A 24370-nucleotide genomic window follows, 5' to 3' on the forward strand; every position below is an offset into this window, starting at 1 on the left:
GCAGACTCCACACTGAGTGGAGAGCCCAACCCTGGGATCATGACCTGAGGCGAAGGCAGATGCTTAACTGACTGAGCCATCCAGGCACCCCAAGAAACAGAACTTCTAAGAATTATCTAGGAAGAGAACTTTTTATGTGGGGGATGGAGAGGGAGGGGTCAAGGATGGCTCTCTGATATTTGCCTGAGTGGATGGAACATAAAATGAATGGGTACTGTTACCATTAGATGATTAATCTTTGGTTTTAAACAATTTTATTATGAGATGTGTTGGTATTATTTTCTTTATATTGCTTGGGTTCAGGCTTATTGAGCTTCCTGGATCTTTGAGTTCATAGTTCTTCATCAAATTTGGGTGAATTTTGGTCATTAAAAATTTTTTTTTCTGTTTTCCTTTTTTTGGGGGTACAAATTCTCTCTGTTCATGGATACTTTGCTTACTCACTCATGTTTACTTGCTCTCTTGTTTAGCTAATTCTTTTTTTTCCCCTTGGTGTTTTGTTTTGGATAGTTTCTGTTGCTCTGTCTTCAAGTTTGCTTTTTGGGGGGGCAATATCTAACTTACTGTTAAATCCATCTAGTGTATTTTTCTCCTTTGACATCTTGAGAAGCTTGACTTGGGTCTTTTTTTTTTTTTTTTTAAGATTTTATTTATTGATTTGAGAGAGAGAGAGCATGAGCAGGGGGAGGGGCAGAGGGAAAAGCAGACTCCCTGCTGAGCAAGGATTCTGATGCAGGACTCTTTCACAGGACCCAGGGATCATGACCTGAGCTGAAGGCAGATGCTTAACTGACTGAGCCATCCAGGCACCCAACTTGGGTCTTTTTATAGTCAGCGTTTTTGCATAACTTTTTGTTATAGAATACAAAACATATTTGTGTGTGCTGATGCTAACATCTGTGCCCATTCTGGTTGGTTTCAATTAATTGATTCCCCCCCTCATTATCGGTTGTATTTTTCAGCCTTTTTTGCATACCTGGTAATCTTTAATTGGATGTCAGACATTGTGAATTTTTACCTTCTTAGGTACTGAATACTTTTTATAGTTATTTGGGAATAGTTTGAGTCTTTTGGGTCTTGCTTTTAAGGTTTGTTATGTGGGACCAGTGTAGCTTAGAGTCTAGGGCTAATCTATAAATCTATAACAGGTTTTATCGTAATTCGCTCTTTTATTGTGAATTATTTTGCTGTCTTTTGTTAAAATGTAAAAAATGTAGTTCTCTACATACATATTAAGATCTTAGTGCGTGCCAGTCACTGTTCTAAATGCTTCTATGTATATTAACTCATTAATTCTCACAGTGCTATGAAATAGATTCTAGTATGTTAATATATGTAGATGTAGATATGTAGAATGGAGCATGTAGAGGTTAAGGGACTTGCGTAAGATTACTCAGCTTATAGATACACAGCTAGAATTCAGACTCAAGAAGTCTTGCTTTGTAGCACATCCTCTGAGCTGGTACTATCCGAAATACTTAACAGTGCAGGATAATCCCTGAGAAAAGGAGCACCATGAAATTTGTATTAGTTTTGTCCCACCTCCATTGAGATGAAATTTTACATTTCTTTTTTTTCACCCCTAAGATTTTATTTGAGAGAGAGAGAGAGAGGTGCGAGTGCACGAGCAGGTGGAGGTGGGGGAAGACAACGGGAGAAGCAGATGCTCCGCTGAACAGGGAGTCCGACTCAGGGCTCCCAATTTTATATTCTAGTATATATCTAGTACAGTATATTTATCTAGTATATATCCAGTATATTTTATTGTACATTTCAGAAGGTTCAGCACATTGAATTTCTTGTAGGTACATATATGAGGTGGGAACCATCCAAGGGCAAAAACCGTTATCCATACATCTTTAAAGCCAGTGACAGACCATCAGAAACACACCAATGGCTGAACTAGTTAGTTTTAAGAGAGAACATATACCATTCAGAACGGTAGGGAGGATCTCAGTAAGTAGGTGTTAGAAAGGACTTAATACCAAATTTGGGTTTGCTGATTTGGGAGGAGGGTGTTCAAGGAAGCAGGCTTTCCTCTGGATTGGGTGCTGTCAGGAGGAAAGTGGGCCAAGTCTATGACCGGATATCTTAATCTTACCTAGAAGACTGGAGGAATGAAGCAGGGCCAAAGCTGTGACTCGAAAAGGAACTGCAGTCATTCATATTAACCCAGATAGGGGGATATTTAGTTATTTTTATGGCTGGAAAAATTTTATAATTTTGTCTACGTTCAGACATGATTACAACAGAGTGGCTTTGTTTTTGTCTTGATGCATTGTGGTCAGAGTGGCCTCATCTGATGTTGGCGTTCTGTGAAATTGATTATGTTCAACAGAACCACAAGGCCTTACTGTGTGTGCCAGGTCAGTTCCTAGCTGTTGGGCTTCTTTTTTCTTTCTCAGTAATTTAATTTTTCACATGTAAACTATGATTCATTGCAGGAAAAAGAAAGTGAGAAAACATACATAAGCCAAAAGAAAAAAGTTTAAATTACAGAAGCAATAAAACAAAAAACAAGATTTAACCTGCCTAATCTTCTGTTGAATATCTTTGCAAATGTTTTTATCCTTATTTATACATAAAATATTTTTATAGATGCGAAGTTATATTATTAATGTATTTTTTTTTTACTGTAAAGGATTTATTGTGACTGTCATTTCATTGGAAATAAGTATGTGATTGTTGTATGATAGAGAACGTTAGGGTTAGTTTCTCAGTCTTCGTTATAGTAAATTGAATTATTTTATGTGTACATGACATGAAGAAGTTACAAAGTAACTTGTGTAAATTGATACAGCTTTGTAATAAACAACATGCTTTTCAACACAGTTTTTAATAAAATGATTCACATTTAGTTTAAATTCATATGCTTCTTTTCAATTCTGTATACAGTGTCTGTGAAATCTAGGTGGGAAGCAATACCTGTATGTCTCTGCATACCTGAAAAAGTAGATATTTAAAATAAGTCTCTTTACATTGGCTTATACAATTTACCTGCTAAATTAGGTGAGTAAGGATAATAGTCAAGTCTTGTATATAATAAAAAAAATTATATAAAAACTAATAGCTGTATATTATCTTAGGAAATACCTTGTAAATTTTCATCTGAAGATGTAAAGCCTTTTCAGATGTCATTTATCATTACAATAATCTTCTTGAAATAGAAACATTTATATTCTTTCTCAGGCATTAAGTAAATACGTGTACATTTAAGACTTACCCTTTAGACTTTTTTCCTTTTGGTTTTTGCCAGTTTTCTTGGAAAAAAGTGTCCTTATCTCTTGCTTACACTTTTACCTCTTGTCCCTTCAGTCCACCTAAGAGCTTCCAGAAGCTTTGAATTATAATTGAGCAAATAGAAAAATTAATTTTAGTATCAGAGGAAAATGAAAGTTGAAATTTTTGAGTGGATTTGAATTAATACTGTTAATCATCTGTTCATTTTTAAATGTACCATTTGTGCTCAGATATGAAAAAGAACTTGAAATTCTTGACTTAAGCTCTTGAAAAGTTCCAAAAGTCCCTTTTAGAAAATACTGTAGAAATCTCTACTTAACGTCTCACTTCCTCTAATTAAGGTTGTGCTTTTTTTAGCCATAGCATTCAAGTTTGAATTATAACCTGAATGCTTAAAACAATTTCTAATGCATGTTGTGTTAAGGAACCTTTAAAATTAACATTTAAAATTAATTTTTATAAGTTGGAGATTTACCATAATGTGTAACTTATGGTGGATTTATATTTGTACATTATACTTGTGAACATTATTAAAGACCTTGTATATGTTATATGCCATTCTGGAGGAGGGCATTGTCTATCTTCAGAGGCTTTCCAATTTATTAGACATAGGAGAGATTGTGTATTGTGTATATACATACACGTTTGCAATGATTGCAGTACAAGCATACTTTGAGATATAATAGGTATCAAAACATTGTATGGAAGTACTGGAAATTGAATAGTTAACACTTTTGGATCAAGAAAGACAATATTATAGGAATTATAGCATTCCTTTTGTTTAAATCTAGAGTTAAAATTATAGACATGTTCGGCAAAAGTATATTTAAAAGTTTGTTAAAAATTAGATATTTTCTTTTAATTAGTGTTTAATTATTTTAAGCTATCTACTATTTCATTCATTAAACATATGTAATTGCTTTTTCCCCCCATTTTTTCTTTCTTTTTTTTTTTTTTGGCAGCTTTTCACAGATGGAATCACAAATAAACTTATTGGCTGTTACGTGAGTAATACAATGGAGGATGTAGTCCTGGTGCGAATTTATGGCAATAAGACTGAGTTGCTAGTTGATCGAGATGAGGAAGTGAAGAGTTTCCGAGTGTTGCAGGCTCATGGCTGTGCACCACAACTCTACTGTACCTTCAATAATGGACTGTGCTATGAATTTATACAGGGAGAAGCATTGGATCCAAAGCACGTCTGCAACCCTGCCATTTTCAGGTACATTTCTTTTTCTAAATAATTTTTCTTTTTGAAAAATAAGAGTATTAAGTGTGCTAAGGTAATTATTTTTTAAAACTGCCTTTTCTTTCTTTGAGCAACTGTTTGGTTACCTTAGAAACTTTCTTTAGTTAGGGTTCTGTTTTGTTTTTGCTGAAGAAAAAAATCCTTTCTGTCTGCCGTCTCATCATTGACTCTTTGCGAAAGAAAAAAAGGACAGTGAGATGTGGTTTTGGATTAGCCTGCTACAGAGTGTCAAGGCTTCCCCTTAATTTTTTATTTATTTATTTTACTTTATTTTATTAATTTTTTAAAATTTAAATTAAATTAATTAACATATAGTGTATTATTAGTTTCAGAGGTAGAGTTCAGTGATTCATCGGTTGTATGTAACACTCAGTGCTCATTACATCACATGCCCTCCTTAATGCCCCTTACCCAGTTACCGCATCCCCTACCCCCTCCCTTCTAGCAATCCTGTTTGTTTCCTGTAGGTAAGATGTCTCTTATGGTTTGTCTCTGTCTCTAATTTTGTCTTGTTTTATTTTTCCCTCCCTTCCCCTGTTTCTCTGTTTTGTTTCTTAAATTCCACATGTGAGTGAGATGATATGGTGATTGTCTTTCTCCGATAGACATATTTTGCTTAGCATAATACCCTCAAGTTCTATCCACGTCGTTGCAAATGGCAAGATATTTTTGATGGCTGAGTAATATTCCATTGTATATATATATCCATTAATCTGTTGATGGACATCTGGGTTCTTTCCATAGTTTGGTTATTGTGGACATTGCTGCTATAAACGTTGGGGTGCAGGTACCCTTTCGGATCACTACATTTGTATCTTTGGGTTAAATACCCATTAGTGCAATTGCTGGCTCATAGGGTAGCTCTATTTTTACCTTTTTGAAGAACCTCCATACCGTTTTCCAGAGTGGCAGCACCCGTGTGCATTCCCACCAGCAGTGTAAGAGTTTCCCCTTTCTCCGCATCCTTGCCAAAATTTGTTGTTTCCTGACTTGTTAATTTTAGCCATTCTGACTGGCATGAAGTGGTCCCCTTAATTTTTTAAAGTAGTGCTTGGATTAAAGCATTACACATTTCTTATCACTAACTTCTGCAATTCAGTTGCTCGTATTTTCAGAGTTTTTGCTTACTAAGATTCTTTTACTTCTGTTAACACTGTTACTTTTTAAACTTTTTATTTAACTCAGTGTATTATGTTACTTTTTAAACAATATGTTTTCTGTAAGAATAATATCTTGCATAGGCTAGATCATTTTTCCAAAAGTACTGTCTTTTACGATTCTTTTTCTGCTCTTAAAAACTAGCAAATCAGCTTGATTTGAAAACTGCAGATTCATTCATAGTTTAAACCAGAAGTTCTTATTTTGTTCTCAAGACCCCTTTACAACTCTTAAAAGTTATTGAGGACCTAAAGAGTTTTTGTGAGTTATATCTATCAATGTTTACCATGTTAGAAATTAAAACAACTTATTTTGAATACAAGAATATCAAGCACACATTGTTAGCTGTCAGGGTGATAATGTTACCATACCACTTCATGTAGCTTCTTGAAAACTACACCATGTACTCATGAGAGAATTAGAGTGAAAAAGGTAAACAATATCTTAATAAAGGTAATTTTAACTTCATAAACCTGAAAGGGTTTGAGTCTCTAGGATTCTGGATCATATATATTTTTAAAATTTTATTTATTTATTTGACAGAGAGAGAGAGAGACAGAGCATGCTCTAGTGTGAGCGAGAGTGAGCATGAGTAGGGGGGAGGGGCAGAAAGATAGGGAGAGAGAAGCAGTCTCCCCATGAGCAGGGATCCTGATGCAGGGGTCTATCTCAAGACTTCGGGATCATAACCTGAGCCGAAGGCAGTCACTTAATGGACTGAGCCACCGAGGACCCAGGCCACCCTTCTCTTTTCTTTCTTTTTTTTTTTTTTTTTAATTTTATTTGTTTATTAGAGAGTCTGGACCATATTTTAAGAGTTGCTTCATTAACAACACTGATAAAAATGGAATGGACCAGTATTTACCTATTTTAAATAATATTTAAAAATACTTTGGCATAGAAATCTATCTACTCATACCCCAGTTTTTAAACAGATCTTCCCTTATGTGAGTGTACTATTTAGAATGTATTGAAGGACCCCGATTAATAGATAATATGTTTTTTCTTTTGTGTCACATTTTTTGGTGGTCTTTAGGTGTGTGTGCTTGTGTGTGTATCAGATTTATTTATAAATCCTTAATCTTTAAAAAAAAAAATTTGTAGGGGCGCCTGGGTAGCGCAGTGGTTAAGCGTCTGCCTTCGGCTCAGGGCGTGATCCTGGCGTTCTGGGATCGAGCCCCACATCAGGCTCCTCCACTAGGAGCCTGCGTCTTCCTCTCCCACTCCCCCTGCTTGTGTTCCCTCTCTCGCTGGCTGTCTCTATCTCTGTCAAATAAATAAATAAAATCTTTAAAAAAATATATTGTAATTATTTGAGAGAGCGAGAGAGCACATGAGCAAGAGGCAGAGAGAGAGGGAACAGCAGACTTCCCTGCTGAGCAAGGAGCCCCACATGGGGCTCGATCCCAGGACCTTAGCAGAAGGCAGACGCTTAACTGACTGAGCCACCCACGTGTCCCTATAAATCCTCAATCTTGTTCTCAGTGTTTGAGATACACCTATATAACAGAATTAAAAGTGATTAGATGCATAAAGTAGGCCAAAGGAAAAGCTGGATCTAGATTGAGATACAAAAAGTGTATTCCATAAGGTTGTTAGAGAAGGGCCATATGAGCTTCCTAGTAACTAAATAAAACAGGGAGAAAAATACTAGTTTTAAGAGTCAGTGTCCAAAAGATTTAAGAAGAAAGTTGCTTAAGGGTAATACCACTTTACTGGTGTAGCAGTCTTTAACTGCCTTTGTAAAACCCATACTTCTATGCGTTTGATGTTGATTTTCCTAAACTGTCTTTAACCGAATTTAAGCTTTCCGTTTAACTATTAGCAGTGGTTACTCTTTGCTGGTCAGAAGTTCATATTCACATTTCTCCCTTCTATTTACTCTATAGTCTCATGATGGAAACTGGATGCCTGGGGCAGTTTTTTTCTCTTTGAGTGATTGTGGAAAGTTATAGAATCTATACCCATGTAAAGTTCTATATATGGCATTATGTCTCTCACCAAGGATACACAGTGGAACCAGACTGCTTCAGATTTATGAGCTGTGTGAATTTGGGCATAGTACTTAAACATTTTGTGCCTCAGTTTTCTTATCTAAAAAATGAGATAATAATAGTACCTACTTCTAGCATTGTTGTAAGGATTAAAGTTGTTAGTATATGTAAAAAGTTTAGAACAATGCCTGGTATATGTTAAATACTATGTAAATGTTAGCTTTTATAATTACTGTAATTTTTTTTCCCTCAAACTTTTCATATTCTATCTGACTTAGGCAGATCTTCTAATAACTTGGACATTCATCAAAGTATTAAAGTACTTAGGCAAATTCTAGATATTACTAATCTGTTGACTTTATTATGCTTTTATTACTTAAAGATTTTATTCATTTGAGCAAGAGAGTGAGCGAGAGAGAGAGAGAGAGAGAGAGTGCACGGGCACACGCATGGGGAGAGGGAGAAGCAGACTCCCCACTGAGCAGGCAGTCTCATGTGGGGCTCAATCCCAGGACCCTGGGATCATGACCTGAGCCGAAGGCAGACGCTTACCCCACTGAGCCACCCAGGTGTCCTTTATTGTGCTTTTGTTTTTTTGGTTTTTTTTTTAAAGATTTTTATTTATTTATTTGACATAGAGACAGCCAGCGAGAGAGGGAACACAAGCAGGGGGAGTAGGAGAGGAAGAAGCAGGCTCCCAGGGGAGGAGCCTGATGTGGGGCTCTATCCCAGAACGCTGGGATCACGCCCTGAGCCGAAGGCAGACGCTTAATGACTGCGCTACCCAGGCGCCCCTATTGTGCTTTTGAAACATATTTTCTGAATTTTAAAATTGATAGACTTTTTTGCTCTTACATACTGTTTATTATAACATATTATGTAGTATTCCTTAAGGTGTATGCAAGCAGCATGTAGATACAGTGTAGCAAGTAATTATTGCTACCACTAAACCCCCGTTGTTTGTGACAGACAAAACTAACCAGTCTTGGAGCTCTTTACTTCTGAGCATAGATGAGATTTCAGAATCTTTCTCAACTAAGTGATTTTAGGTAATTACTACCCATGATTAGTCCCTTATTTTGGTTTTTAACTTCCTCTAAGAGACCATTTTATATTAAAAAGTCAAGATTTTAGGGGTGTCTGGGTGGCTCAGTTGGTTAAACGTCTGACTCTTGGTTTCAGCTCAGGCCATGATCTCATGGGTCGTGGGATCAAGCCCTGCATTGGGCTCTGCACTCAGTAGGGAATCTGCCTGAAGACTTTCTCCCTCCTCCCTGCCTCAGCTCGCGGGCTTGCTCTCTCTCTCTCTCTCAAATAAATAAATCTTTAAAAAAGAAGTCGGGGTGCCTGGGTGGCTCAGTTGGTTAAACAGCTGCCTCCAGCTCAGGTCATGATCTCGGGTCCTGGAATCAAGCCTGGCATTGGACACTCTGCTCAGTGGGGAGCCTGCTTCTTCCTTTCCCTCTGCCTCTCCCCCTGGCTTGTGCTTTCTCTTGCTCTCTCTCTCTCAAATAAATAAAATCTTAAAAAAAAAAAAAAGAAAAAAGAATTGCATGCTTTTATAAAAAAAATTTTAAAAAGTCAAGATTTTATTTTTAGAAATGATACTAAAAAAAGGTAGTAATGGGGATGCTACAATTCTTATTAGAGAAATGATATAGTGATGATGGTGGCTAATACTGATATAGCACTTAATATGAGCTGGACACTCTTCTAAACACCTTTGTGTGTGTATTTTTTTTTAAAGATTTATTTATTTTAGAGAGAGATTGGAAGGGGAGGGCCAGAAGGAGAGGGAAAGAGAGAATTCCAAGTAGGCTCCCCACTGAGCACGGAGCCTGAAGCGGGCTCCATCTCACAACCCTGAAATTGTAACCTGAGCCAAAACCAAGAGTCGGACACTCAACCAACAGAGCCACCCAGGCATCTCTATGTATGTTTTTTAATATATTTTGTTATTAAGTAAGCTATCCCCATGTGGGACTCAAACTCATGTCCCCAATATCAAGAGTTGCATGCTCAACCGACTGAGTCAGCCAGGCGCCCCAGAACACCTTATGTGTATTAGTAAATTCAACTCACAATAATCCCAGGAATAGATAATATTAAGATCCCATTTTAATAGATGAGAAACATAAGGTGCAAAGATTTTAAGTAATTTGCCTAAGGTCACATGGCTAGTAAAAGTATATCCCAAAAGATACTAATGAGTAACTTAATCTTTTTACTTACTCACTGAGAAGAGATCGTTAAATATAAGGAAAAATAGTAAGGCCTTTTTTACATCACATTAAAAAAAATAACATATTATGAAAATTTGTAGAATTGAAAATAAATGTAGACTTTTCCCCATTTATTGATTTGTGATCATTCTATATAATTAAATAATTGTTAAGCTTACTATAAAATTTGTTTTAAAAGGGAAGCTTTGCATAATTCGTCTTAAGTAATCTTTTTTTTCTTTTTTAAGATTTTATTTATTTATTTGACAGAGAGAGAGACAGCGAGAGAGGGAACACAAGCAGGGGGAGTGGGAGAGGGAGAAGCAGGCCTCCCGCCGAGCAGGAAGTCTGATGTGGGACTCGATCCCAGGACCCTGGGATCATGACTTGAGCCAAAGGCAGACGAGCCACCCAGGCGCCCCACGATCTTAAGTAATCTTAAGTAGAAAGAGAAGAATTACAGTCTTCTTTGACATTCTTTTTTTTTTTTTTTATAAAGATTTATTTATTTTAGAGAGGAGCAAGAGAGTGTGAGATGGGGAAGGGACAGTGGGAGAGGGAGAGGGGGAAAGAGAATTTCAAGCCAGCTTGCCTCTTAGTGTGGAGCCCCACACAGGGCTCTATCTCACAACCCTGAGTTCATAACCTGAGCTGAAATCAAGAGTGGATGCTTAACTGACTGAGCCACCCAGGTGCCAAATAATTATAGTTTTTGATCAAGAACACTGAAATTTTGCCAAAGGTCGCTTTGGTATTTGATACCATGTCATGAACATGTTTGCACTGAATTAACTAGAGGAGTTTCTGAAAACTGTGGAGACAATAAAAAGATATGTGGTTCCGAAGGGTTAGTGTGGGAGGAGGGATAGAATAGTGAAACAGGATTTTTAGGGCAGTGAATATATTTAACTTTTCTCCTTTGAAAAATGAATTTCTATATTTATGTTAAAAAGGGTCTTTGATTTATCAATTAATAGGGCTTATTACTAATTTTGGATTAGTTAGGTATCACATTTTGAGCCATTTTACGAGGTAAACTGATATGCAGCCAGCAGTACATGTTTATTTGAGCCTTAGATAAAGTCCACCGTGCTCTCTGCTATGGTTCATTCAGACATGGCTACTTGCCTGTATTATGGTTACAGAGTATCTGCTTTGAATATTAAAAAATCTGATACATATTTATGTTTAGTCTAGGGAAAGAGAATTCAGACAGTCCCTTCTCTCCTTCCTAGTAACTTGCAGTGTGTGGCAGACAATAATCTTGGAAAAAAGTAAGCTAAGTAGTATACACAGAAGAACAGAAAAGGTTTTCAAAAAAAGTATAGATCGTTTACTGTGGTATACTTCGGAAATTAGGCAGTGTTTCACTGAGATCACGTTTGAACTGGACTTTAAAGGAAGAGGCGGAGCATATGGAAGAGGCTGTGAGGAAATGGTATGATAGATAAAGATGAGTTGTACCAGGTTAATGCTTAGCGTAGTAATTCAACTTATGGAAATTTATCATGATTTGTTTTGTTTGAACTTTTCTCTTGCAATCAAGAATTACAGAGATATTAAAAAAATTTAAAAATTCACAGGTGTTTAAGAATATTCTCATCAGGTATTTCTCTGAAACTGCTAGGAATCCTTCCTGCAGTTTAATTAAAAACCACCCAGCAACAGACATAATGGGAGGAAATACAGTTTAAAATTAATTATTGCACATTCATCAAAAAGCATAAGTAGAAAATGACGACTTCCAGTGCTGGAATGTATTGTAGTGGAACTGGTACGTTGTGAGTTGTAATACTGGCAGTGTTCTTTTGGAAATTAATAGGGCAATGTATAATAATTCATAAAAGAAAGTTACGTGTTTTTGTCATGACAACTCTTATATTCAGATATAACCAAGGCACAAATATTATGTTACTATTGAAATGATAATGTTGAATAGTCTAAAATATGCAGAATGGCTGATGCAGGGTTAAGTGGGAAAAAATCAGCTTAATAGCTGAACTTTGGCTATAGTTGCACCATAATTGGCTTATGTGAAAATCCAAACGGAGTATGTAAAAATGAAATAAACTATTGGAGTGGTAGGATTAGGGATTATTTTTCAGTTAAAAATATTCCTGTTATTGTTATAATGCTCTTAAAAATTTTTTTAAAAAGATTTTATTTATTTGAGAGAGAGAGTGAAAGCATGCACAAGGAAGGTTGGAGGGAGCAGGGAGTCCAGCATGGCGCTTGATCCCAGGATCCTGGGATCACGCCCTGAGCTGAAGGCAGACGCTTAACGACTGCGCTACCCAGGCGCCCCCCCGCTCTTAATTTTTTAAAAGCTTCCAAGAGTGGGGGCAATTAGTATTAGTGGATATTTAAGAAAATTTTCTGAAGCCTTGAAATTTTCAAATATTTTGCTTTACTGAGGATGGGATTTTAAAGTAGCATTTACTTGATGTTAATACAGTGAAGCCTTACTTATTATTTTAGGGGGGGCATTTTTTTCTTAAATTTAAATTCAGTTAATTAACATATAAGGTATTATTGTTTTCAGAGGTAAAGGCCAGTGATTCATCAGTCTTATATAATGCCCAGTGCTCATTACATCACATGCCCTCCTTAATGCCCATCACACAGTGACCCCATCGCCTCACTCCCTTCCCCCAGTAACCTTCAGTTTGTTTTCTATGATTAAGAGTCTCTTATGGTTTGTCTCCCTCTCTGATTTTGTCTTGTTTTATTTTTTCCTCTCTTCCCTTTGCTCCTGTATTTTGTTTTTTAAATTCACATATGAGTGAGATCATACGATAATTGTCTTTCTCTGATTGACTTATTTCACTTAGCATAATACCCTCCAGGTCCATCCACGTTGTTGCAAATGGCAAGATTTCAATTTTTTTAATGGCTGAGTAATATCCCATTATGTGTATATGTATATATATATATATATATATATATATATACACACACACACGTATATGTATATATATACACACATACAAACACTACATCTTCTTTATCCATTCATCTGTCGATGGACATCTGGGTTCTTTTCATAGTTTGGCTATTGTGGACATTGCTGCTATAAACATTGGGGTGCAGGTACCCCTTTGGATCACTACATTTGTATCTTTGGGACAAATACCCAGTAGTACAATTGCTGGGATGTAGATTAGCTCTATTTTTACCTTTTTGAAGAACCTCCATACTGTTTTCCAGAGTGGCTGCACCAGTTTGCCTTCCCACCAGCAGTGTAAGAGGGTTCCCCTTTGTTCTCATCCTCCCCAACATCTGTCGTTTCCTGGGTGGTTAATTTTAGCCATTCTGACTGGTGTGAGGTGGTATCTCATTGTGGTTTTGGTTTGTGTTTCCCTGATGGCAAGTGATGTTGAACATTTTTTCATGTGTCTTATTGGCCATTTGTAGGTCTTCTTTGGAGAAATGTCTGTTCATGCCTTCTGCGCATTTCTTGATTGGATTATTTGTTCTTTGAGTGTTGAGTTTGATAAGTTCTTTATAGGTTTTAGATACTAGCCCTTTATCTGATAAGACATTTGCAAATATCTTCTCCCATTTTGTCTGTTGTCTTGGTTTTGTTGACTGTTTCCTTTGCTGTGCAAAAGCTTTTTATCTTGGTGAAGTCCCAGTAGTTCAGTTTTGCCATTGTTTCCCTTGCCTTTGGATGAAGCTTTATTTATTGAGGTAGAAGAAGGACCAATCGATGATAGTGAAAATCAGAAATCCTTAAGTAATTTTTTATTACCTTCTTACATATACAAATTAAGATTCATGGTTTATTAAGTAGTGCAGAATTACATTAATGAAGAGATTTTTTAATAGTTTTTTTCACTTGTATATAAAATTTACCAATAGAAAACAATTGCTATAATCAAGTCTTGTTAAGAACTATATTTTTAAATAACTATTTGATTTATTTAACTGCTGTAGTCAAGAGCAGAACTTATTAAGAACTATATTCTTATTAAGAACTATATTCTTTTTATAACTAATTTATTTAATTAAATTTTTTTTTTGGTGGAGGTGCTGGGCAGCAAACTAAAAGTTTCTTTTTACCTGTAAAATACATATAACAATTTACTATCTTAATCATTTTTAAAGTATACCATTAAGTACTATTAAGTACATTCACATTGTTGTGCAACCTGTCTCCACAATTATTTTCATCCTACAAAACTAAAAATTTTTTTTTAAAAAAGATTTTATTTATTCGTTAGAGAGCGAGCCAGAGAGAGCCCAGGCAGCAGGGAGAGGTAAAGGGAGAAGCAGACTCCCTGCTGAGCTGACAGCCTGACATGGGGCTCCATCCCAGGACCTGGAGACCATGACCTGAGCTGAAGGCAGATGCTTCACCTTCACCCAGGCGCCCCCAAAACTAAAATTTTATATGCATCGACTGCAACTTTTCTAATTCTCCCCTACCTCCAGCCTTGGCAGCCATTATTCTACTTTCTGTCTGTATGAATTTGACTGCTGTAGGTATTTCATGAAAGTGGAATCACACTTTTTGTCTTTTTGTGATTGGCTTATTTCACTTAGCATGGTGTCTTCAAGCTTCATCCATGTTGTAGCATGTGCCAGAATTTCCTTCCTTTTTAAAATACTCCATTTTATATCTGTATACTGTATTTTGCTTATCCATTCATCCATGGATGGACATTTGGGTTGCTTCCACCTTTTTGGCTATTGTGAACAAGGTCGTTATGAACACAGGTGTACAAATGTTTGTTCAAGACCCTGCTTTCAGTCTTTTTGGATATATAACCAGAAGTGGAATTGTTGGATCGTATGATAATTCTATTTTTAATTTTTTGAGGAACCACCATACTGTTTTCCATATCAACTTCACCATTTTACATTCCTACCAGTAGTGCACAAGGCTGCTGTTTCTCCGTATCCTTGCCAACACTTATTATTTTGCTTTTTTGATAGTAGTCCTCCTGATGGCTATGAAATGTTACATCACTGAGGTTTTTATTTTCATTTGCCTAGTGATTAGTCATATTTAGCATTTTTTCTTATGCTTGTTGGCCATCTTAATGCTTGTTGGCTTCTTGGGGGAAATGTTAATTTACCCATTTTCTTCTTTTTTTTTTTTTTTTTTTAAAGATTTTATTCTTAAGTAATCTCTACACCCAGCATGGGGCTCAGACTCACAACCCTGAGATCAAGAGTCTGAGACTGAGCCATCCAGGTGCCCCTATTTACCCATTTTTTAATTGGATTGTTTATTTTTGGTTGTCAAGCTATAGTATTTTATATATTCTGGATATTAACCCTTATCACATATATGATTTGCAGATTTTTTTCTCATTCTGTAGGCTGCCTTTTCACTCCAGTGATTTTGTCTTTTGATGCAGTTTTAAATTTTAATACAATTTAATTATTTTTACTTTTGTTGCCTGTCCTGTTGATATCATATCAACACTGTCCAAATCCAGTGTCATGAAGCTTTCTTCCTTTTCTTCTAAGAGTTTTATACTATAAGCTTTATTTATTTTTTTAAAGATTTATTTATTTGAGAGAGTGAGTGAGAGACAGAGAGAGAGCATGAGCGCGGTAGAGAAAGAAGCAGACTCCTGCTGAGCAGGGAGCTGGATGCAGGGCTAGATCTCAAGACCCTGGGATCATGACCTGAGCCGAAGGCAAATGCTTAACTGACTGAGCCATTGAAGTGCCCCAGGAGTTCTATAGCTTTAGCTCTTACATTTAGATTTTTGATTCATTGTGAGTTAATTTTTATATATGATATAAGACAGGTGGATATCCAATTTTCCCAACACCAGGTGTTGAAAAAGATTGTCCTTTGCCTGTTGGATGGTCATTGTACCCTTATTGAAAATCATTTGACCATAAACTTGAGGGTTTATTTCTGGGCTGTTTGTTCCATTGATCTGTATTTATGTCATTGTGCCAGTACCACACTGTTTTGATAACTATAGCTTTGTAATAAGTTTTGAAGTCAGGATGTGAGACCTCCAGCTTTATTCTTTTTTAAAAATTGTTCTAGCCATCTGGGAGTTTCTTAAAACTACATTTGAATTTTAGGATGGGTTTTTCTATGTATGCAAAAAACACTACTGGGATTTTGGTAGGAATTGCATTGAATCACTTCGGGTAATATTGACATCTTAACAATATTAAGTTTCCCAGTCCATGAACATGGGATGTCTTTCCATTTATTTGTGTGTTTAATTTTTTTTGGCTGTGTTTCGTAGTTTGGAGTATACAGGTCTTTCACCCTTCTTGGTTCAGTTTGTTCCTAAATATTTTATTCTTTTTGATGCTATCATAAATGAAATTGTTCTCTTAATCTCCTTTTGGGATTGTTCATTGTTAATGTAGAACTGCAACTGATTTTTACATGTTACTTTTGTATTCTGCAACTTTGTTGAATTCATTTATTAGTAAAAACTATTTTTCTTAAAGCCATTCTTCACAAATTGCCTGTTTTGTTGATGCCCAGTTTATCAAAAATTTTAGATGAGTATGGAACTCATAATTAGGACTTAATTTTGTAAAACTCTTAGCAAGGCCTAGTTTTCAAGTATGTAGCTGCTGTGCTTATGGTTGAACTATACTTGTTATTTCCATGAAAATATTTGTATTATACATAGATTTTCTTCCTTTCCTTCTTAATTTTGCTAAGAAAAGATAGACCACTAGTTCTAAGAGTCATAGAAGTTGGCTTGAATTCTAGACTTTAAGAGGAAGCTTATACAAAATGTGTCTTTCTTGTCAAAGAACAGGTAGTATTTCAAATGGATAGTCACTTTGTTTTTGTATAGCAAGGTATTAATTTTGTTAAAATTCTTACTATATGAGATTAAAAAAATTCAAGATGGATTTATTGTCAGGTATATTAAAATCTAATAGAGGGAAGATCCCTTGGTCTTACGGTAAATTTCTAAATGTACTCTGGGTCTTTTGCCAAGATAATGACTCTCATTCATCAAGTATTTATCTGTTAAAGTATCTCCTCCAAGTACTGAGTGTTACAAGAGGTAAAAGAAAAGTCTTTGCCCCTTACAGGTTAACTTAATGGTAGTATTTATCAGTAGGGTTGATAAAACAGTCTCAACTATTGCTGTTAGAATTTGCTGCTATTCCATTTTGAATTCTATGGGAAAATGCTACAAAGGATTTTAAATAACACTGAATACACTTTTACCTGTCATATAGATATGATACTATCATTTAATATTGATTTTGTTCTTTATATAATCTAATTTTCAGTGTACCTATAGATAGGGCAAATATATTCACAATTTACTTTAAAAGATATTAATCATTAGCTCTTAAGTTTTGTTACGGATTTTTAAAAAAGACTTTATTTATTAGAGAGAGCGCACGTGCACACACAAGCAGGGTGAGTGGCAGGCAGAGGGAGAACTAGGCTCCCCACTGAGCAAGGAACCTGGTGTGGGACTTGCTCCCAGGACTCAGATCATGATCTGAGCCCAAGGCAGACACTTAACTGACTGAGCCACCCAGGTGTCTCTTTACAGAGATTTTTTTTTGTAAATATTACTTTTGAAATAGTATGATCATTAATGTTTTAGTTTGTTTTACATTTGAGTAGGTATATATTAGCTTAGGCAGACTTTTAAAAAATTTCATGTTAAAGTAATTCTCATTATTTCATCTGTAATTTCAGAAGTTTGTTTAAAGGAGAAATTTATTTTAGATAAGTTTTTTAAAGATTTATTTATGGGAGAGAGAGAGAGGGAGTGCAGAGGGAAGAAGTCTCAAGCGGACTTTCCATGGAACGTGTAGCCGTTTTGGGGGCTGGATCCCAGGACCCTGAGATCATGACCTGAGCTGAAATCAAGTCAGATGCTTAACTGAATGAGCCACCCAGGAGCCCCTAAAGATTGTATTTTTTAAAAGTAATCTCTGTACCAACCATGGGGCTCCAGCTCACAGCCCTGAGATCAAGAGTCACATGCTCAACCCACTGAGCCAGCCAGGTGTCCCATATATTTGATAAATTTTTGATAAAAATCACTATCGTTGGTAAACTTTACTTTTGTAACTTCATAGTTTATGTGCATTTACTGTTTATTGTAACTAGTAGGAAATTGGTGTGAAATGGGAAGTAAGTCTATAGGATCTTTGTATATGAATATGAATGTGAAGTTCATGTTGTCATTATTAAACGTAAATCTTTAAGTTGATTAAGTTTTTGTGTAATTTTTTCTGGTATTCATACCATGTTAGATTTGAAGGAGAATATCAAGGTTATATAATAGGCCAGTAGTTTTGTTTTTCTTATAAGGAGCTTGAGACTCAGAAATCAGATGATTTGCTTGTTAAATTCAGACTGAAAATAACAAGGCAAAGTTTTAGAATGAAAATGCAACTAATGCAGTGCAGTGGGTGGGGATATTCTATAGTGGAAAGGGCTTGACTTTTGCATCATGTAATCCTTCAAATCCTGGTTTGGCCCCAGTTACCCTCCTTTCTGCCAGAAAATTGAAGGTACTCAAAATTAATATGTGCTTTCTTTTCTAGTAGCTCTTCATGTTTAACAGATGCCATTAAACTGTAAGAGCTCCTTTTTATTTTATTTTTTATTCATTATTTTCTTCATTTATTTTTTATTCATCTATTCACCATAGAATTGTCAGTTCGGTCACAGTTATAAGCTGAATAATTTATAATTGGACAGCTTCTGAGATTACATTTTGTATTTTACAGATCAGGGTCTCGTACAAACTCTGGGGTTAAACTGTAAAAAATGACCTTATTATTCACTTATTTAAAAAAAATCACAGCAAATAAAGTTTGTTGATGTTAAATACTTGTTCTACCATGTGACCCTTCTCCTGAATCACGTCTCATTTGTTCAGTGTACATTTCTAGAATGTAATGTTTGGTTGACATAGGTTGCCCCTTCAGTTTTATGTAGCATGGATTTCACCTTTCTTTCCTGTCCCAGCTTTCCTTTTCAAAGTTTTAAAACCAGTTCTTACCAGCTTAAAATATATGTGTCACACATACACACTTTTATCTGTAAAACATATACATATATATATATATATATATATATACACACACACACACACACACACACACACGTACATATACACTCCTTTGTTCTGGTTTTGTTATCCTCTGACTACTTTTTCAAGTTTCTTTTCTTTTTTTTTTTTTCTCAATATTTTATTTATTTATTTGACAGAACACAAATAGGCAGAGAGGCAGGAAGAGGCAGAGGGAGAATAAGGCTTCCCGCTGAGCAGGGAGCCGGCTTTGGGGTCAATCCCAGGACCCTGAGATCATGACCTGAGCCGAAGGCAGATGCTTAACTGACTGAGCCACCCAGGCGCCCCTCATCGAGATTCTTTTTTTTTTTTAGATTTTTAAAATTTATTTGACAGAGAGAGGCAGTGAGAGAGGGAACACAAGCGGGGGGAGTGGGAGAGGGAGAAGCAGGCTTCCCGCTGAGCAGAACACTGGGATCACAACCTGAGTCGAAGGCAGACACTTAACAACTGAGCCACCCAGGCACCCCCTCATCAAGGTTCTTGATGTTAAAGTACCATGTATTCATTTGGGCCCAGCTTTCTATGTATACATAAGAGATTGGCTAAAACTAGATTTTTGTGTGTATATTCTTGTAGATGTGAATATATATGGTCCTGTGGAAGGTCAAACAATAATTTATGTAAAGGACTGTTTGCTAGTTTGAGAAATCTGAAGGCACATATTCCTAAAAAGATTGCAGATTTTAATATTTTGGTAATGTATTAGGTCTCTGATAATTGGAAAATTCAAACTGACTTAAAGAAGGAGGAATTTATTGGTACATACAACTGAGAATATGGAGTTTAAACATGGGTGGATCAAGGGACTCTAATGTAGTCTGTCATTAGGGGAGCATTACTCTTCAGTTTTATTCTGTTAGCTTTATATTCTGACAGTTTTTCCTTAGGAGTGGCAATTATAGGGATGCCTGGCTGGCTTGGTCAGTGGAATGTGAGACTCAAGTCACTCGCATCAGTGAAAGTCTTGAGATCAAATCCTTTTGGCTTAGTTTGGGTAATATACTCAGAACTAATCATTGTGGAACAAATATAGAAGGATGGAATGCTCTGGGCCAAGTCTGTGTTGTCTTAACTCCTAAGATTAGTGCTGCGGATGGGATAGAGAGTTAATATTGAGGTCAGCACTGTATGAACCACATGAAGTAAAAGTAAAGGGGATGGAGGTTTCTCCAAAGGAAAATCAGAACTCTTCTGTTACTAGAAACTAGGTAGATAGTATTCACTGTAATATAAACATGTGTGCTTAATCACAATACTGCAATGGTAGAGTCTCCATATGTCTTAACTGAGCAATTTTCAAATATTTTTGCATATTAAATCATTTGAGAAACTTTTAAACATTTTTTTTTAGAGGGGGTGGAGGGAGGGGCCGAGGAAGGAGGAGACAGAGAATCTTAAGCAGGCTCCATTCCCATCATGGAGCTGCTGTGGGCTTGATCTCATGACCCTGAGATGATCACCTGAGCCAAAATCAGGAGTTGGACGCTTAACCAAGTGAGCCACCCAGGCACCCCAGGAAGCTTTTAAATATCCTGATTCCTTGGCTGTACTCCAGACCAATTAAATCAGAATTTCTAGGGGTAATACTTATGTGTCTGTTTTTTTAAGTTCCCAGTTTGATTTCATTTTTTTTAAAAGATTTTATTTATTTATTTGACAGAGAGAGACAACGAGAGAGGGAACATAAGCAAGGGGAGTTGTGAGAGGAAGAAGCAGGCTTCCCGCCGAGCAGGAAGCCCAATGTGGGGCTCAATCCCAGGGTTCAATCATGACCTGAGCTGAAGGCAGACGATTAATGGCTGAGCCACCCAAGCGCCCCTCCAGTTTGATTTCAGTATAGAGCCAAGCTGCAGAATCAGATCATTATATCAGTATTTCTCAAACTTTACAGTGGATTGATAACACCTGGAGATCTTGTTTAAAATGCATAGTGCTGGGGCCCACCCCCAAAGATTGTGACTCAGTAGATCTGAGGTGGGGCCTGAGACAATCCTAGGTGGCGCTATTTTGTAGGTTTTAGAACTATACTTAAAGAGCATTACATTAGGGTACCTGGGTGGCTCAGTAGGTTAAGTGTCTGCCTTCAGCCCAGATCATGATCCCAGAGTCCTGGGATCTAGCCCTGTGTCAGGCTTCCTGCTCAGTGGGGAGTCTGCTTCTCCCTCTGCCCTTCCCCCCTGTTCATCATCTCTCCTTCTCATTCTCAATAAATAAAATCTTTTTTTTTAAAAGAACATTAAATTATGAGCATCTTCAAAATTAGCCAGTTTTAATTATAGTTTTAGATTACTATTAAGTCATTTTCCCACCTATTAGTCTATACAGGCTGTTTGGTAACTTATATCTGTTTTGTGTGCTTATTCTTACATTAGCATTTGCTGTTCTTGATTCTACAGATACAAAGATAGCATGATACAAGTATACACAGTTTCAAATTATTGTTGAATCAAGAAGATTGATTCTCACATCATAAAATCTTAATGTGCAGGAAATTTGTCTTTAACACAATTATAGAAATTAACCTCTGTAACCCATTTATCTGCCCAGTTACCTTTTTACTTTAGTCCCCTTCTGTCCTTTAACCTCAGTGACTGCCGAGGCTCAAAATTCAAAATGTATCTCTGATTAATGTCTAATATTGGCCTTGAAATCATTTATAATTGTGTATTGGTCCTAACCATTGTTTATGTAATCAGAATAGACCACCTACTTCCAGATACTCAACCTCTTTTGGATACAATATTTATTCAGAGTTAATTGTAGGTCTTTCTTCCTACTGATGGTTGAAACATTTGTTTGCCTCTCCTTGTGAGAGTTGGCTTGACGAATTGGCTCTTAAAAATGAAATCATGTTATAAAATGAATGCACACTAGGTTATTTTAGTTTACTCATGAGTAGACATGAACCCTATGATGCTTAACTTTTTTTATGCTATTTTGTTTCAAAACAGGCTCATAGCACGTCAGCTTGCTAAAATCCATGCTATCCATGCACACAATGGCTGGATTCCCAAATCTAATCTATGGCTAAAGATGGGAAAATATTTCTCTCTCATTCCCACAGGATTTGCAGATGAAGACCTTAATAAAAGGTAAATTTACTTTTACATTTGAAATTGTTTTACCTTGTTTTGCTATCTATATAAAGTTTCAGAGATAGCTTACAAGATTTTTGTGTATATAATCTGGTTTGGTTGCTGTCTTTGCATTTGATTAAATTAGCACTGATTCATTTGGCTCTCAGGTGGCGCTACATTAATGTAACTCTCTCCCCCAGCCAACTCAAAAACAAAACGGAACAAAAAAAATACCTTACAAAAGCCTGCGGTGGGGGTGGGGAATGGGTGGAGGTGACCAGCCAAGAAACAAATATAGAACATTTATTTAGAAGTAAACATATAACATAAATAAACATAATAATATAATATAATGATTGCTATGAGTGGTACTTTTTGCGCAGAATGAGTTGGCCATGGAGCCCTTTTTAAAAGAATTCTTTTTGTTCAAAGCTGTTTTAAATAGGCCTAGAGATTTGCATTGGGACAGTGCAGTAATATCAGAGTGTGAAACAGTTTGAATTGTCTTAGTTCACTCAGACTATTCAAGTCCTAGATAATGAGGTTGAAAATTCAATTACAGGAGTCTTACTCAGCCTTTTGTAAAACTGACTCCCCAGGTTCCAAGTGAGGGTTAAAAAATTGTAAATTAGCATTTAGAATCTGAATTATATGAACATGTTTTTATAGTGTGATTACTACTAGTTCAAAAATTAGGAATTCTGTTTTCTCCTTTATATCTAAAACATACTTCTAACTTTTGTATTCAGGCATTTTTCATTTTAAGAACAGTAGAGATAGGCAGGACCTATAGAGTTTTTCTTGTTTCTTTTTACTTTTTATAATTCATTAGGGAAAAATAGCTGCATTGTTCTGTTGAGTTATTTCACAGACTAGTTTGGTTCACTCAGCAGTGTATGTGTTTTTATTTGCAGGTAGTTTGTCAAACTTTGATTTTAATAGGGATAGTATACCCTTTTAACTGGGATAGGCAAACACTGTAAATGTGTCCAATGTGCTAGATACTCAAGAAGTGACAGCATAAAAACACAAAATCCTCTTTTGAAATAACTTTTATTGAAAAATTTAAAAATAATGAAGTAGATGGCAGTAGTGAATGTGTGATTTTCTCGACTTTTTAAGGTAATGCAGAGTTCAGAGGCAGTAATAATATTGTGTAGGTTAAGAGTACAAGACTCTGGAGCCAGACTGCCTAGGATGAAGCCTTAATTCTGCCAGTTAACAGTCCTACTGTGTAACCTTGGGCAAAAGTAAAATGGAAACAACAAAGAGTAGTATATTTACCTTTTAGAGTTTTTATGAGGGTTAATTGAGTTAGTATATACAAAGTATGTAGAACAGTGTGCAAAGAGCACCCTGCCCTAATAGATAATATACAACTAAAACATTAAAAACAATTAAAATATTAAAAATCTGTTTTATATTGTTCCTTTTTGTTTGTACATGATTGTAATTATCATGTTCAATCCTTTCAGTTCTATTATTTCTGTTCAATCTGTACCTTTTAAATAGATTCTTGAACCATTACACCATCTTGAAAAGAGTGTAAAAGGATTACTTTTGGTAGCTATGTGTAGAGAAGAATACAGTAGTGGAAAAATACAGGCAGCAACCATCCGAATAGGCAAATTCAATAAAGTTAATTTCATTGATAGAGAATCTTTAAGTGGAAAAGTAAAGCTGCAATTTGAGAGCTGCAACTGTTCAGAAAGAATGAAGAAAACTTGGCTTAAAGTGTGAAGGGAAGAGAAAGCATAAACTAACAGCAATTTTGTAAGCCAGATGGTGCTATTGAGGAATGAGTGGTAGCACTCTATTTTGTTTCATTTTATTTTTATCAAATGAATATAAGTATAGTGTAATAAGTACAGAAGCGCATAGAGTTAAAAAGCCATGATCTCCAGTCCCTTTTGCCACTCTTACTACCATACTCCCAGTCCTACTACTGAGACAGTTTCTATAATAGATAATGGCATATTCTGTGATATGATTGTCATAGATAAATTAGGTTTATCAATAGTAAATCATGTCTGTTGACTTTGATAAGTAAATTTAGCTGATTTGTATTGCATTCACCCTTCAAAGCTTGAAATAGATGTTTTAGTTCTTTAATAAACTGTCTTCATAACTTTAAATAATATACTTAAACCTCTTTTTATTAAACTCCTTGTGCCTTGGAGATAAATGTAAAACATTTAGAATAGTGCTTAGTAAATGTTAGCTATTAAGTATACATATTACTTTCCTCCTCCAATTTTGTAATAATAGATTTTTTACTTTTCTGCCCTGCATTTTAACTTGCTTAGTTTCATTTTATTCATATTAAGTTCATTAAGTAAAGATTTTCCTTTATTCCAACTTTTGTAATAATTGG

General features: G+C 35.8%; 1 protein-coding gene across 1 annotated transcript in view; it reads left to right on the forward strand.

The window, feature by feature from the left end:
* Positions 1 to 24370, forward strand: part of ETNK1 (ethanolamine kinase 1) — a 67447-nt gene that overhangs the window by 16283 nt on the left and 26794 nt on the right. Inside the window, exons 2-3 of the mRNA XM_045811758.2 lie at positions 4203 to 4462; positions 21871 to 22011. Of these exons, the coding sequence (XP_045667714.1) occupies positions 4203 to 4462; positions 21871 to 22011 (401 nt within the window). The remainder of the gene's footprint in view (positions 1 to 4202; positions 4463 to 21870; positions 22012 to 24370) is intronic.

The sequence above is a fragment of the Ursus americanus genome, chromosome 25 (genome assembly GCF_024610735.1).
Source record: "Ursus americanus isolate L20-20 chromosome 25, mUrsAme1.1.p, whole genome shotgun sequence".
Classification (NCBI taxonomy): Eukaryota; Metazoa; Chordata; class Mammalia; order Carnivora; family Ursidae; genus Ursus; species Ursus americanus.